General features: G+C 40.7%; 1 protein-coding gene across 1 annotated transcript; it reads left to right on the top strand.

Annotated features, from left to right (window-relative positions):
* Nucleotides 1-4,044: 4,044 nt before the first annotated feature.
* Nucleotides 4,045-14,715, top strand: GGCT (gamma-glutamylcyclotransferase). The gene is made up of 4 exons (XM_047851061.1): nt 4,045-4,288; nt 8,961-9,106; nt 10,515-10,650; nt 13,371-14,715. The coding sequence occupies exons 1-4, from the start codon at nt 4,148-4,150 to the stop codon at nt 13,512-13,514; spliced, it is 567 nt and encodes a 188-aa protein (XP_047707017.1). The 5' UTR covers nt 4,045-4,147; the 3' UTR covers nt 13,515-14,715.
* Nucleotides 14,716-15,650: the final 935 nt, after the last annotated feature.

Raw genomic sequence — 15,650 nt, 5'->3', positions numbered from 1 at the left:
GATTCTCTCTCTCTCCCTCTCTCTCTGCCCCTCCCCTGCTCACACTCACATTTTCTGTCTCAAAAATAAATAAATAAGATAACAATTATTCAAAGTGGGTGAGCAAGTTGATCTACTGGGTGTGAAAACAAAGTTCTATTTTGTGAGCTAAAATAGTACAATTTCGATTTACTGTATTTTACTATATGTAGTATATACGCTTATATCCTAATATAAGAATTTAGCTTTACTCTGACACTAGACCCCAGAGTCAGTCAGATAGTTATTATATCTAATAAGAGGTGCGGTATCCTAGAGGACAGGTGGGAATGTCTTCCCGAGGAGGGGTAATGGTGGCATGGCCCTCATTCATTCACTTGCTGTGTCTTGTGACCTGCTGCAACTCACTGGTGTTTGCTTAAGTGGACTTACAGAGAACTAACTAATTCTCACACAAAAAACAATTTCTGTAAAAAACTGGACTAAAGCTCTTACTGAAATTGCAAGCACAAGTAAAAAAAGAAAGGTACCAAGCTCACGTTCTTGACTTCTGGTACAAGCTCTTTATCACCTACATTATGGTATAAAAACAATGATGATCTGATAAGATCTGACACGGTCAGCCAAAAAATTTTGCAAGAGGACTATTTGAAATATGGATTTCTATCCACTATTATTTGTAATTAACTTGACCCTAAATGTATGTTTTGCATTAACATGACAATTAAATAGTTATTTTTAAATTGTCATTTTGTAAGTAGTATGCCATATACATTGTGTGTGTTCAAAAATCTTAATAATACAATAAAAAAACTTTAATAATACAATAAAAAAACTTTAAACACCACTAGACTGAATAATGGCCCTTGAAAGAAATTTGACCTCATTAACCCATTATCAAGTGATTGAAAGCTAGAATTATTATTTTATAATATCCTTATGGGTAAGGTAGAGATTGTACTTGAAAGAGGGTTATTAATAACCAGTTTTTTCTAGACCACCAGGGCTTTTCAGCTTGAGAAATTTGGGAAGCAGTACCCCATAATGCCTCTAGAATCAGAGTGCTTGGCCAGTCATTGCTAGCTACAGCCTGGGGCAAATTAGTTAACTTACCTCAGCTTCCTCCACTGTAACATGAGAATAGTATTAGCACTTTCTGCATAGGGCTATTTTCAGGATTAAATCAGCTAATATATATGAATTTAGGTTGGTGCCTGGCATTTGATAAGTGTTCAATGAATGTTAACGAGTATTAACCAAGCTTTGGTTAAATTTGGAAAAACAAAAAAAGCTTGCTATCTACTGCCTTGGCCAACAGGGGTCAGCACACAGCAATCTACATGGGGAAGCTAAATAAAATGCTTCATGGGCTTAAGAAAAGATTTTTCAGTGTTTGAGGAAACAGCGGTGCTTCAGAAAATTTTTGTAAAAGGGTATTAAGAAAAATCAATAACCATAAAATTAAGCAATTAGTGAGAAATGTAGGGTGAGAAAAAAAGTCAAAGACTTAGAAAATCATTAAATAATAAATACATTTAGAATGTCTAAAAGAATTTAAAATGCAGAAGGACATTTTAAGTGGGGATGCTCCGAAGCAGAGGCCTTGAGAATTCTGATGCAATAGAGCACTATCTTGCCAGCAAGTTCCCAAGTCTGCATTTCAAGTTCCACCTTGATGTTTGGGGGAGGGGGAGGGGACCGACCTTCCTATTTTCCGATTATCTAACAACAGTGTTACTGCTTACTGAGTGCTGTCTGCCCAGTGCTTTACAAGTATCACCATTTTCCCTTTTTGACTTTTTAACATGAAAATGTTCAACTATATAGAAAAGAATAGCTAGAATAATAAAATGAACATCCATATCCACATCAGTTGATTTAACATTTAACACTTTCCACATTTCAATTTTTCTGAATTATTTTCAAATAAATATAGATAGCAAACATTTTGCCCCTAAATACATGAATATGTATATCTAAAAATAGAGATATCTTTCCACATAACACAATGCTATTATCATACCTAATAAAGAAAGCAGTTTTTAATATCATCTCATCCCCTACTTTGTATTCAGATTTAATTGTCTCCAAAATATCTTTTATATCTGGTTTATCGAACTACAACCAAGGACAAGCCATTGCATGCAGTTATCATGTCTCTTAGTTTCTTTTAACCTAGAACAGCCTGTGCTCAGTCCTGCCTTTTTTTTTTTTTTTTTAATTACACTGACTTAATTTAAGAGACAGCCATTTGTTCATTTATTCTGCAGGATGCCCCACCATTTGTTCACGATTTTTCTGATTGTTTCCTCTTGGTGTCATTTCTATTCTTCTATCCTTGTAGTTCCTGCTTATGCTTGATTGTATAGAAGTGAAAGAGTTTGGGAAACAATACTTCATAGACCATACTGGTGCCTCCCATTGTATCACATCAGGAGAGACGTAATGTCAGGTTGGTACATTTTCCGTGATTATACGTTTGATCTAGGTTACGGTGGGAGGGAACAGATTTCTTCATTGTCATTATGTTTTCCTTCTGACTACAGCGAGTAATCCTTGAGGGATAATTTGGCCCTATGCGAGTATTCTGTTCCCCATCACCCTTTCACCAAATGGTTTCATTGATGATCCTGGCATAAATCAACTATTTCATTAGGGCCTACAAAATGGTGATTTTCTCATTCTATCATTCATTTTGCATTATTTAGCTGGCACACTTTTGTAAAGAGAACTGCTTCCTCATTAACTGGGACTATTTGGTTACCCCTGAAATACAGCCGCAAGTAGAAGGGCAGGATAAATGTTTACATTTTCTTAAATTACCACTTTTCAGGGTAAAGAGTTGCTGTAATAGTCACCATGGCAAATTAGGTTTTTAAAGATTGCTTTTTATATTTGGTTTACTCTTTTGGTGGGACTTTTCTGTCTGACATTTTCAATCAATTGCAGTCATTATTTTTGGTACTCAAATTGTTCTACTTTTGGCCAGTGGGCATTCCTTCAAGCTGGCTCCCATGTCCTTCTGAAAGGACCTCATTTTTCTTGGATACTTCCAGACTTTGTCACAAGATGTTCCAACCGCTCCTACTCATTCCTAGCTTTTGACTTGGCATAAACAATTTCTCCGACGATCCCTCATACCTTTTGGTGGAGAGTGGTATTTAGAAATAAAAATCTGGGTACCAAGGATAGCCAGCCATTCCCCTGAGTTTAAATTAATACTTTCATTTCAAAGTTTAAGGATACAAGGTTTTATTTCATTGTTCTTAGGCTTTTATGTCTTATTTTACACTGGAGTTTTTGCTCCTAATAACATTAACAAAACTATTCTTTAAGTACTTACACCAACCCTGTGAGATAAGGGATCATAAGTTATGTAACTGTGATCATAATTTATAAAAAGGAGGAAACAGATGAGAGCTGCCCAAGTGTACGTGGCCAGTAAATGGCATCATCGGGATTTGAACCCGACTCGCTACTTCCGTCGGGGAAGGGAATCCCAGACATTCGGAGGGGCTTCTCCACGCAGATGATCAGGGCTGGGGAAGCCGGAACCAGCCTGTGGGGGGAAGAGACCCGTAGTGACCGATTGCTCCAAACCGGGAGGGCGGTACGGGAGTGAGCTGCCAGGTGAGGGAACCGTCGGGGGCGCGGCCAGGGCAGCTGTTTCGCTTCAGGGGTGCCCAGAGCTACCTAAAATGCACCCACAGCCAGGGAAGCACGCTTGCGCCACCTGAAGCCGAAAAAACAAGGCTGGGACGCTCGCCGAGCGGCCCCCTAAACCGAACCCTCCAGACCTGACCCACCTTCGCGTAGTGCCGGCCCATTCACCAATCAGAGGGAGGCTTGAACACCGGGGCGGGACAACAAGAGGATCGTGTCCAATGAAGAGTCGGCTCCCGGTCGCCTCAGGTCTGAGTGTTTCAGAATCCTTACTGGAGAATTGAGAGGAGGTGATGGGCTTGGCCAATCAGATGGGGTGACTCAACATTTGTGACCGGCAGCCAATCGCAAGGGCGGTCGCATCCGACTCGCCGCGCCCACGCTTCCCGCGTTTCCCCTAACCCTAGAGTCGCCGGCCGGTTTGCCACTGAAGTTGGGACGCTTGCAATCGTCTCCTCACGGTCTTGCCGCCGACACCGCTGCGGTGCAGGTGTCTGGGTGGAGCATGGCGAATTCGGGCTGTGAGGACCTCCGGGGCCAGGAGGGGGAGAGTTTTCTGTACTTCGCCTACGGTAGCAATCTGCTGACCGAGCGGATCCACCTCCGAAACCCATCAGCCGTGTTCTGCTGCGTGGCCCGCCTGCAGGTCAGTGCTGCCCGCGGCCCTTGCAGTGTCGTGCCCATCCCTCGGACGAGGGAGCAGGATTTCCAGAAGTCGCTTCCTCGGGGCCGGGAATCCACCTCTCGCTGATGAGAGTACGTCGGGGCTCTCTTCGCCGTCTGGGTTCTGCCCTCCTGAGCAAGCCCGTCTGGGTCTCCTAGAGTCCCCTCCTAACTTTCCCTAGGCTGCTCGTTCTGCCCAGGTCCGGCCACCCCTCTCGTGCCCACCCGCTGAATGGGCACGCTCACAGGATCCATTCGCTTGGTGCCTGAGACGCCTTCTCCAACCCCAGGGCAGAGAATGGGTTCCTTTCTGTTCCCTCCCACACCTTCGCTGCAGGACTTGTCACCTGTTGTTGTAAAACTCCATTCACCCGCCTTTTGCTCCTGATTGGAGAGGTCCTGAAAGCTGGGAGGGAGTCTCATCCGTGGTGAGGGCTGAGCTCAGCTAAGTCCAGTGTCTGGATGAACCGTAACCCACCTTGGTAAAAATCATTGCTCTTCACTACAGTCCATTCCTTCATTTGGTAGATGTTCTTCCCTGCAGATACAAAGGTGATTGAGTAAAGTTGGCTACTTTGAGGACCTCTAGGTCTATAGGAGGTAACACGCAAAAAAGAAAGAAAAGAAAAGAAAGAAATGAAAGACGGAAAATTGTGCAAAACCTTTTGACATTGTTGAATTAGGCATGGTCTCTGCTGTTGTTGTCGGGGTTCTTATTTGCAAACAACAGAAAGTGGCTGATTTCAGCAGAAAAAAGAATGTGTTGAAAGGCTGTTGGAGGGCTCATGAATGACCAGGAAGGTAGGACTACAGAGCTGAGAAAACAAGCAGGCCTAGGGGTGCCTGGCTGGTAGGTGGAGCATGCAACTCTTGATCCCAAGGTGATGAGTTCAAGCCCCACTTTGGGTTGTGGAGCCTACTTAGAAACACACACACACACACAGAGGCAGGCATAAAGGAAACCACAGCCACCATAACACAGTCAGTATCACAGACAGAATGAGCCCAGGAGGCCGCTGGTGCAGCACTGCTGACCTTGGTAAACATGGACGCTGCAGTGTGCATCACTGACACCACCTGCTCTGGACCTTGCCTGGGTTGCCACCACTACACCCCTGCAGTTCCTGAAACCTAAATGTGGCCACCACCTCCAGGGTGTAGTTTCTGCCGTCCTTGGGCACTAGCACCAGCTTCTGATTCAAAGCCCCACATGGGTGTCCTGACCGGCTAACTCTTGGCTAGTGCCTATGCCCTGACTACCAGCAAAGCTGGGAGAACCAACTGTTGGCATTTGAAGCTTCAAAAATGGGAGGTGGGCTATAGAACTTTCTACCCATCTCCCAGACTCAGAAGGTAGGGAATTGCCGAGATGTGGAAAAGAAGTTCAGATGCTTATAGTTGGGACCAATGGAAGAGCTATCAAGCAAATGATTATTCATTTACAGATATGGTGAGTTTAAAAAGGAGACATGTTGTACCTTCCTCTCAGTTTTACCTTCCTAAAACCAATCTTTTTTTTTTTTAACGTTTATTTATTTTTGAGACAGAGAGAGAGCATGAACGGGGGAGGGTCAGAGAGAGAGGGAGACACAGAATCTGAAACAGGCTCCAGGCTCTGAGCGGTCAGCACAGAGCCCAACACAGGGCTCGAACTCACGGACCGCGAGATCATGACCTGAGCCGAAGTCGGACGCTTAACCGACCAAGCCACCCAGGCGCCCCTAAAACCGATCTTTAAAAAAAAAAAAAGAAAAAATGAAGGCTTTAAAAAAAGGGTGGGGGAGGGTGGATGTACTAGGTGCTATGGAAGTGTATGTATGACTTAGAGTCCCGACCTAAGAGCTCAGTAAAGCTCTTCCTGAAAATACGACTTTTAAGCTGAGACCTGAATGATTGGGCGGGGGGAGGCAAAGAAAATAGAAGGGACAGCATGTACAAATGTCCTCAGGAAAGAAGAAGCTAGATCATCCAGCTACTATGGCTGGAGTTCAGTGTGTGAGGAGGATAAAGAATGATGACTAGAGGTAGGAAAAGGGTCACATGTTATAGGACCACAGAAGACTTTGGTTTTTATCTTGAGAGCAATGAAAAGCCCTATTGCAGAATTTCAGCAAATGAGAGGTCAGATTCACAACTTTGAAAGCCCTTTCTGGTTGCAGTGGGAAATGGATTGGAAGAGGGAGACAACAGTGAACGTGGGAAGCCCGGTTAGAAAGACTCTGAAGCAATTCATGCTAAAGATAATGGCACCTTGAACTGGAGTGGTAGCATTCGAGAGTAGATGGGTTTGGGAGATATTTAGGAGATAACAGTGTTAAGCCTTGGTGACTGATTGTGAAGGGAGGAGGAGGCAACGGGTGACTAAGGTTTTTGCTGCAATAGCGTGGATGATGGTGATGCTTGTAAAGAGAAGAGGAGCATCAGTTTTGGCGGGAAAGTTAAGCTCAGTTTGAACATACTGAGTTTGAGATGCTGGTTATACATCCAAATGAGCAGAAAAATATTAGTGATCATTGATTAAGTATTCACTGTCTGGGAGGCCCTGTTCTAAGCACTCTTGAAGTTTAGAAGAGAGATCTGGGCTGGATTAAAAGAGAATTGGAAAGCGAGGGGCGCCTGGATGGCTTGGTCGGTTAAGCATCCGACTTCGGCTCAGGTCATGATCTCGCGGTCCGTGAGTTCGAGCCCCATGTCGGGCTCTGTGCTGACAGCTCACAGCCTGGAGCCTGTTTCAGATTCTGTGTGTGTGTCTCTCTCTCTGCCCCTCCCCTATTCATGCTCTGTCTCTCTCTGTCTCAAAAATAAATAAACGTTAAAAAAAAATTTAAAAAAATAAAATAAAAGAGAATTGGAATACTGGATGGTATTTGAAGTCATTGGAGGGGATAGATCATCTTGAGCAAATTGCTGATGAACAGAGAAAGGGGCCTAAACTGAGCCCTAGAAACTCTAACATTTAAAGACCTGGTATGGAGGAGGAATTAGCAAAGGGAATTGAGAGCAGGAAACAGTTTGAAAGTCAGGAAGAGGCTGATCAAGACAGGATGGTTAACTATGTCAAAAGCAGCAGAAAAGGGGCGCCTGGGTGGCGCAGTCGGTTGAGCGTCCGACTTCAGCCAGGTCACGATCTCGCGGTCCGTGAGTTCGAGCCCCGCGTTGGGCTCTGGGCTGATGGCTCGGAGCCTGGAGCCTGTTTCCGATTCTGTGTCTGCCTCTCTCTCTGCCCCTCCCCCGTTCATGCTCTGTCTCTCTCTGTCCCAAAAATAAATAAACGTTGAAAAAAAAAATTTTTTTTTAATAATAAAAAAAAAGCAGCAGAAAAGTGGAACTTGGATTTAGTAATAGACAGCCAGTACCTAGTGTGGTTGTAACTTGTTAACAGCTCTCCTGATGTCCTGCCAGGGCTACTTGGTTCTAGAACATCCAGTATACCAACTAAAGGTACTGGTCACTCAAAGCAGCCTTTTTCCTGAATGTCTGACATTTTTAAGAAAATAAGGGGGCGCCTGGGTGGCGTAGTCGGTTAAGCGTCCGACTTCAGCCAGGTCACGATCTCGCGGTCCGGGAGTTCGAGCCCCGCGTCGGGCTCTGGGCTGATGGCTCGGAGCCTGGAGCCTGTTTCCGATTCTGTGTCTGCCTCTCTCTCTGCCCCTCCCCCATTCATGCTCTGTCTCTCTCTGTCCCAAAAATAAATAAACGTTGAAAAAAAAATTTAAGAAAATAAGGTGATAAAGATTAATTATTAACCTTAGATTTAATATCTAGTCCAACCTTTTTAATTTTATTATTAAGGAAACTAAGCTCTGGAAAGATGGAAAGAAATTTTCCTACACCAAACAACCAAAGAAGGGTTTTTAATCTTCCTCAGGATTATCTCCTCTGATTACCCATCCCTAACAGGGAATAAGCAAAACTAGCAACCTGGCTCCATTACTTATTAGTTGTGAGATCTTGGACAAGTTACTTGATCTTTATAAACTACAGGGGTTTTTTTGCTGTTGAATGAGTAAAATAAAGTTGTTGGCAGGATAAAAATGAGAGTCCATGTAAAGCTCATAGCACAGTGTATGTAACCTAGTAAAGTTCTAGTGCTAACTGCTCTTATGATTATTATAATAGTACAATTCATGAATGTTAGATGAATAAGTATCCAAATCACCCTCAAAATGCCAGCTCCTTGAGGACGTAGTGATATATGCTGTTAGGATACTCTCTACATACGTAAAAGTAGAGAAAAGGTTATAACCCCTACACAGCTACTCATCTTCAACAATTATGTGTACTATGGTTGCCTCTAAATTAAAATCTATGAGTATGTAGGTAGACTGGGAAGTAATTTTCAAAAATGAAAATAGTTGTGTTAAGGCATTGGGATTATGTTTTTTTTTTTAACCTTCAAACCTGTTTATGGTAAGATATGTATACATCTAATATATTTAGCGTATGTTTCATTTTTAAAGAAGAATATGAAAAAATAAAGTCGAGATCTGGGTCCTTGTATATCTTTGTATTTTTTACAGTTTCTTACGCAGAGAAGGAACTCAAAGTTTGTGTTTTAATTGCATGGAGTTCAAGGTAAATCTTTTTTTTTATTTTGAGGAGGGAAATTTTGGTTCCAGTGGATATTGATCCTGTCTTTTTGGTTTCCTTTGTAGGATTTTAAGCTTGACTTTGGCAATTCCCAAGGCAAAACAAGTGAAACTTGGCATGGAGGTATAGCCACCATTTTTCAAAGTCCTGGCGATGAAGTATGGGGAGTAGTATGGAAAATGAACAAAAGCAATTTAAGTTCTCTGGATGAGTAGGTGGCTTCTAATTATAAGTTAAATAATAACTAATTCAGAAAGTGGATCATATGCAAAGATGTGTATATGTGTATTGGTTTTTCAAACCATATACTATATTCTTTATACTTTAGGGTTAATATAAAGGTATATTATGCATTTCCTAAAAAGAAAAGCTAGGGGTGCCTGGCTGGCTCAGCCCATAGAGCGTGCAATTCTTGATCTCAGTATTGTGAGTTAAAGCCCCATGTTGGGCATAGAGCTTACATTAAAAAAAAAAAAAAAAAAAAAAAAAAGGCCTAGAAGGGTCACTCCTTTTTTTTTTTTTTAACGTGTATTTATTTTTGAGACAGAGAGAGAGCATGAACAGGGGAGGGTCAGAGAGAGAGGGAGACACAGAATCTGAAACAGGCTCCAGGCTCTGAGCTGTCAGCAGAGTCGGATGCGGGGCTCAAACCCACAGACCGTGAGATCATGACCTGAGCCGAAGTCAGACACTTAACCGACTGAGCCACCCAGGCGCCCCTACTCTTTTCTTTTTAAGTAGTGTTCATGCCCAGCATAGAGCCCAATGAGGGGCTTGAACTCACAACCCTGAGATCAAGACCTGAGCTGAGATCAACAAGAGTTGAACACTTAACCAACTGAGCCATCCAGGCACCCAGAGGTCACACATTCTGATTAAGATTTGGGGAGGATGTTTATAATCTCTTCTGCAAAAAATGGAAGCCCTTATTTTTGTTCTTTTTATCTTTTATAAAAAAATCTCTTTGCAGTTTCGTATTGTGAAAAGTCACAAAGATGTTTGTAATTATTGCATTTTCTTAATTGGTTTCAAAGCAGTTCAATTTTTATTAGAGTCAGTTTTTAAAAAACAATTCTTTAAGGTAGCAGTTGAATCAGTAAAAAAGTAATAATAATTTGTAAAAACTTTGATAACATATCAGAAATGCTTTGATACTTTTTATAACTAGGACTCAAGAGTTGTATGGTAGAGCATGTATACAAAGAAAGCTGGCAGAATAGAGTAGGACTTGATAAGAACAGATTATCTGACATGCTTCATACTTTATGTCACTGGTGAATGAGAGTGAACCATTCTCTACTTTTCTCTGGGTGGATATTCTCTTGCTTAGTAGCCTAGAGAACAATGTTTAGGGATACAAAGATTGAAATAACTACATTCAAGCATGTTTTCCAATGGAATAAATATAGAGATCTGTTAGAAGTATACTAAGTAATAGTAAGGCTGAGGCTTTCTACTTGGAATGCTAAGTTTACTTTTGATGTGGTAATTTTATAATATGTTCTACTATATCCCCAAATACATAGGGAGGACATATATCCATATACAGTTAAATTTTTAATTCAGTAAACTAACTTGGCTAAGTCATGTATGTTAAAATTTGGCTGTTCTGGTTTCAGGCAAGAAGGAGTTAAAAGTGGAACATATGTCCCAATAGAAGTTAATGTTTATACTCAAGAAGGAAAAGAAATAACTTGTCGAAGTTATCAGATGAAAAATTATGAGAGTGCTCCCCCATCTCCCCAGTATAAAAAGGTAAGCTACTTACAAAGACTTTTGGCGATTGCTCTTTAATTTTCACTGAGCTAAGCTAAAAAATATCTTGTTTTAATAAGACTTTGTGTATGTTAAATTCTACATGAACACTTCATTTTAATCAAAATGTTTTTAATGCAAATATGATATTTACCTAACATGCAAATGCAAATCGAAAGTGTTCAGATTTATTTGTAACGATAGAACCATGTTCCTAACATGTATTTATTTTAAAAAACTTTTAGGGGGCGCCTGGGTGGCTCAGTCGGTTAAGCGGCCGACTTCGGCTCAGGTCACAATCTCGCGGTCCGTGAGTTCGAGCCCCGCGTCGGGCTCTGTGCTGACCGCTCAGAGCCTGGAGCCTGTTTCAGATTCTGTGTCTCCCTCTCTCTCTGACCCTCCCCTGTTCATGCTTTGTCTCTCTCTGTCTCAAAAATAAATAAAAACGTTAAAAAAAATAAATAAATAAAATAAAAAACTTTTGGAAATATACATGAGCCATAAGGAGCCTGTTTCAGATTCTGTGTCTCCCTCTCTCTCTGACCCTCCCCTGTTCATGCTCTGTCTCTGTCTCAAAAATAAATAAAAACGTTAAAAAAATAAATAAATAAAATAAAAATCTTTTGGAAATATACATGAGCCATAATTCTAGACATGTATTTTCTTTCCTAAAGTAGAAAATAACACATATATGTAAATTTTTGGTAGATTTATTCTATACATAGGCTTTTGTAATCATTTTTTTCTTCCACTAACCAGTATTTCATAGCACCAAGATTTATTTTTATGGAGAAAAAAATATATTTCCTACTACTGAAATGTTTCCATCCCTGGATGGAGGGAAAAAAGTCACACTGTCTTTCAAAATCAGAGAAACCACTCCCACAAGCATAGAAAAAGAATGTGGGATAGAAACCCCACCATCCCTTTTTAGAAACCCAAACTTAGGTACTATTGGAAGGCCTAATCAGGACATAGCACCTGGAGTGGATGACCCAGTTCCTGGGCCTAATCTGGAATTGTCTAGAATTAGCCTGGTATGGATCTGGGGAGTACAACTGAACATAGTTGCTATTTATTCCCTCATGTGTAATTTAGAGGTAGAGTAGGCTCCAGGATTAAACTAAAACTGCTCCCTATAAGCCATAAGTTAAAAAAAAATTTTTTTTTAATGTTAATTTTTGAGAGAGAGAGAGAGAGAGAGAGAGAGAGAGAGAGAGAAACAGAGCACGAGCAGGGGAGGGGCAGAGAGAGAGGGAGACACAGAATCCAAAGCAGGTTCCAGGCTCCAAGCTGTCTGCACAGAGCCCGATGCGGGGCTCGAACTCACAAACCATGGGATCATGACCTGAGCTGAAGTCAGACATTCAACCAACTGAGCCACCCAGGCGCCCCAAACTAAAACTTTTTTTGAAGAATCATGTTTTTTCTTAATAGATCATGCCAACTTCATACAATAATTTTTTGTCTTTTTTTTTTTTAATGTATATATTTTTTTCAACGTTTATTTATTTTTGGGACAGAGAGAGACAGAGCATGAACGGGGGAGGGGCAGAGAGAGAGGGAGACACAGAATCGGAAACAGGCTCCAGGCTCCGAGCCATCAGCCCAGAGCCCGACGCGGGGCTGGAACTCCCGGACCTCGAGATCGTGACCTGGCTGAAGTCGGACGCTTAACCGACTGCGCCACCCAGGCGCCCCTAATTTTTTGTCTTAATATAAAAATATTTTAAATTTGTTGGAATGACTAGAATCAAAAACATAAGAAATAACAAATGTTAGTGAGGGTGTGGAGAAAAAGAAAGCCTGATGCACTGCTTGCAGGAATGCAAATTGGTGCAGCCACTGTGGAAACCAGTGTGGAGGTTCCTCAAAAAATTAAATAGAACTATCATATGATCCAGGAATTCCACTACTGGGTTTTTACCCAAAGAAAACGAAAACATTAATTTGAAAAGATATATGCACCCCTATGTTTATCACAGCATTTATTTACAATAGCCAAATTATGGATGCTACCCAGGTGTCCATCAATAGTCAATAATATGGATAAATAAGATGTGTGTGTGTGTGTGTACATGTATGTGTACACAATATATATACAATGGAATATTACTCCGCCGCAAAAAAGATCTTGCTATTTGTAACAGCGTGGATGGACCTAGAAGGTATAATGCTAAGTGAAATAAGTCAGACAGAAAGACAAATACCACATGATTTCATTCATATGTGGAATTTGTGAAATAAAACAAATGAACAAACAAAAAATACCCAGACTCTTAAACACAGAGAACAAACTGGTGCTTGCCAGAATGGAGGTGGATGAGGTGATGGGTGAAATAGGTGAAGGGAATTAAGAGCACACTTATCATGATGAACACCAAGGAATGTAAAGAACTGTTGAATCATTATATTGTGTATCTGAAACTAATACAACATTGTATGTTAATTATACTTCAGCTTTTAAAAACATTTTAAATCATGTTACTGAGTAAAATTGAAATTCAATGAGGATGTGTCATGTGACTTTGAAAATTCCCAGCACATTCATGCTTACTTTGAGGGGAATGACTCTGTGTCTATATTTTGTCCTATAATTATTTATTCTAGAGTTATCTGAAAGCTAATGTTTCACACTTGATACAGCACATGAAGCTGTGGTATATTAAATTATGTTCCTAACTAAAAGGTTTTTTGTTTGTTTGTTTAACCATTTCTAGGTCATTTGCCTAGGTGCAAAAGAAAATGGTTTGCCACTGGAGTATCAGAAGAAGTTAAATGCAATAGAACCAAATGACTACAAAGGAGAAGTCTCAGAAGAAATTGAAGACATTATCAAAAAGGGAGAAACAAAAACTCACTAGAACATAACAGAATAGATCTACAGATATTTTCTGTATGTGCTAATATATTTTTAACGTTTAGAACAGGAATCTGAGGTATCTCTGTGTTCAACAGTGCTCTGAAAGGTGATTGCTTGTTTTCAGACTATAAAAAGAAACTAGGTTAGGAATTAGATGATTGAAAAGGGGGCCGGGAGGCACTGGAATGCATGACAAATGGATGCAGGTACTCCTATGAACAAAGTTATTTTCTGCATTTGAGTGTATCCTTGCTCTGTGACAAAGGAGAGATTTGCAATTTAATGATCGTGCTGGTGAATTGCTCTGCTCTGGGATTTTTTTTATCAGCTTAATGAAGAGCGAGCAAACTGCAGAGACAGCTGATGATAATTTTTTTTTTTTTTAATTTAAAAGTGGCATACTGTTCTTAGAGAAATAAATGTATTTGTGGTTGAACCTGTATTCCCTACTAAAGTACTAGATTTCACTTTAAGAGACTCATATCATCACACATACTGGGTCTGGCGTTGGCTCTACACAGTCCGTACTAGAGGATTATTGCATAGACTCTAGAACCACACAGCCTAGGATCAGTTATCAGTTCCACCACGTTCTAGCTGGGAGACTGGGTTTTTTTTACTTTGTGCTTCAGTTTCCTCATCTATAGAGTGAGGGCAGGTGAAACACCTATGTCTTAGGATTGTTTTGAGAAGTAAATATATGTAATGAGCTTCGAACAGAGGCTGATGCATAATAAGTATTAGAAATCACTAATGTTCTTATTAAAGAATTATACAGAGCCATCCTTGGAACAGTATTTTAAAGTAGAAGAGTCAAGATGATGAGGGAACACGTTTTATGGAGGCTCCAATTTGACTCTTGGCTTCTTAAATTTATTTACTGAACAAATGGAGGAAAGAAGAGTCATGAATAAAACAGCACTGGTTATTAAAAAATCAGATCTCTGGAATGCAGCGAGCTGGACTTTTGAAACAGGTTATTGGAATGAAGTGAGCTAGGTGCAGGAACATCAAGATTTGGTTTGTTCTCCTAGGAAAAATAACTTTTCAGCTACAGCTGCTGTAGTGGAACTGAACCATAGACTTCAGGTTAGATCATGTTTTATAGCTGTTACACCTCACTGTTTTCAAGTACACCCTCCAATATTCTAGTTTTCTCCAGTTCTTTTTTTTTTTAATTTTTTTTTTTAATGTTTATTTATTTTTGAGACAGAGCATGAATGGGGGGGGTGGGCAGAGAGAGAGGGAGACACAGAATCAGAAGCAGGCTCCAGGCTCTGAGCCATCAGCCCAGAGCCTGACGCGGGGCTCGAACTCACGAACCATGAGATTGTGACCTGAGCTGAAGTCGGATGCTCAACCGGCTGAGCCACCCAGGCGCCCCAAGTTTTCTCCAGTTCTTAACTCCTCCCAGGAAGACCAAGTTTGTCAGTACCTGGAACTCAGTTATGGTAATATAGTGAGCAAGGCTCCGTTTTGATGTAAAAATAGATTATTCTAGTAATCTATTTCACCCACCTAAAATGACAATTTTCATTAAGGAATTTGAAACAATAAAACCTTCATGTCTGGCCTTTTGACAAAAATCTGATAATCATGAGGAATATTGCTTTTCCAGTCGTTTTCAAAGAAGTACTACCAAATGTCGTAAACAAGGGATTTGCATTTCTACCAGTGATTTTGGCCCTCCATCTACAATACAACCAACTCCTGGATAGACTATTAACAGTTTTTGAAAAGCATTTCTGGGTTTGCAAGAAAATAAGGAAAATCTTCAAAGCATACCAATCCCTTTCCCACAAAAAGAAAGAAGATAAACTTTTCTAGCACTGTACCTGACATCTTTGCATACAAATGCCAATTATAGCCCTGGAATTTGACTACTAACCCTTGAGCAATCCTGCTGCAGGACAGGAAAACAACCTGAGAATTCTGTATGAAACTAGGAGGCTTCAAGACAACTAAAATCCCTAAATTAGTAAGATTAGTGGCTTCCAGCAGAGGCAAATGCAAATTCTCTCTGAAGAAGGCAATTCTAATTTAGGTCCTCAGAATCTCCACCTAAAAAATTTTAAGATAAGGAAAATGATATAAGTGAGAACAGAAAAGTCATCTAGATCCCTAAGGTTTTGAGATA

Source organism: Prionailurus viverrinus, chromosome A2 (assembly GCF_022837055.1).
Source record: "Prionailurus viverrinus isolate Anna chromosome A2, UM_Priviv_1.0, whole genome shotgun sequence".
NCBI lineage: Eukaryota > Metazoa > Chordata > Mammalia > Carnivora > Felidae > Prionailurus > Prionailurus viverrinus.
The sequence above is the reverse complement of the archived record's forward strand: the minus strand, read 5'-3'. Positions and strand labels throughout refer to the sequence as shown.

Excerpts from the sequence above, each read along its gene's own strand:
- GGCT (XM_047851061.1), top strand. The coding sequence starts at position 4,148 with ATGGCGAATTCGGGCTGTGAGGACCTCCGGGGCCAGGAGGGGGAGAGT. Across the intron at positions 4,289-8,960 it reads GCTGCGTGGCCCGCCTGCAG|GATTTTAAGCTTGACTTTGG; the intron begins GTCAGTGCTGCC and ends TTTCCTTTGTAG. Across the intron at positions 9,107-10,514 it reads AATTTAAGTTCTCTGGATGA|GCAAGAAGGAGTTAAAAGTG; the intron begins GTAGGTGGCTTC and ends TTCTGGTTTCAG.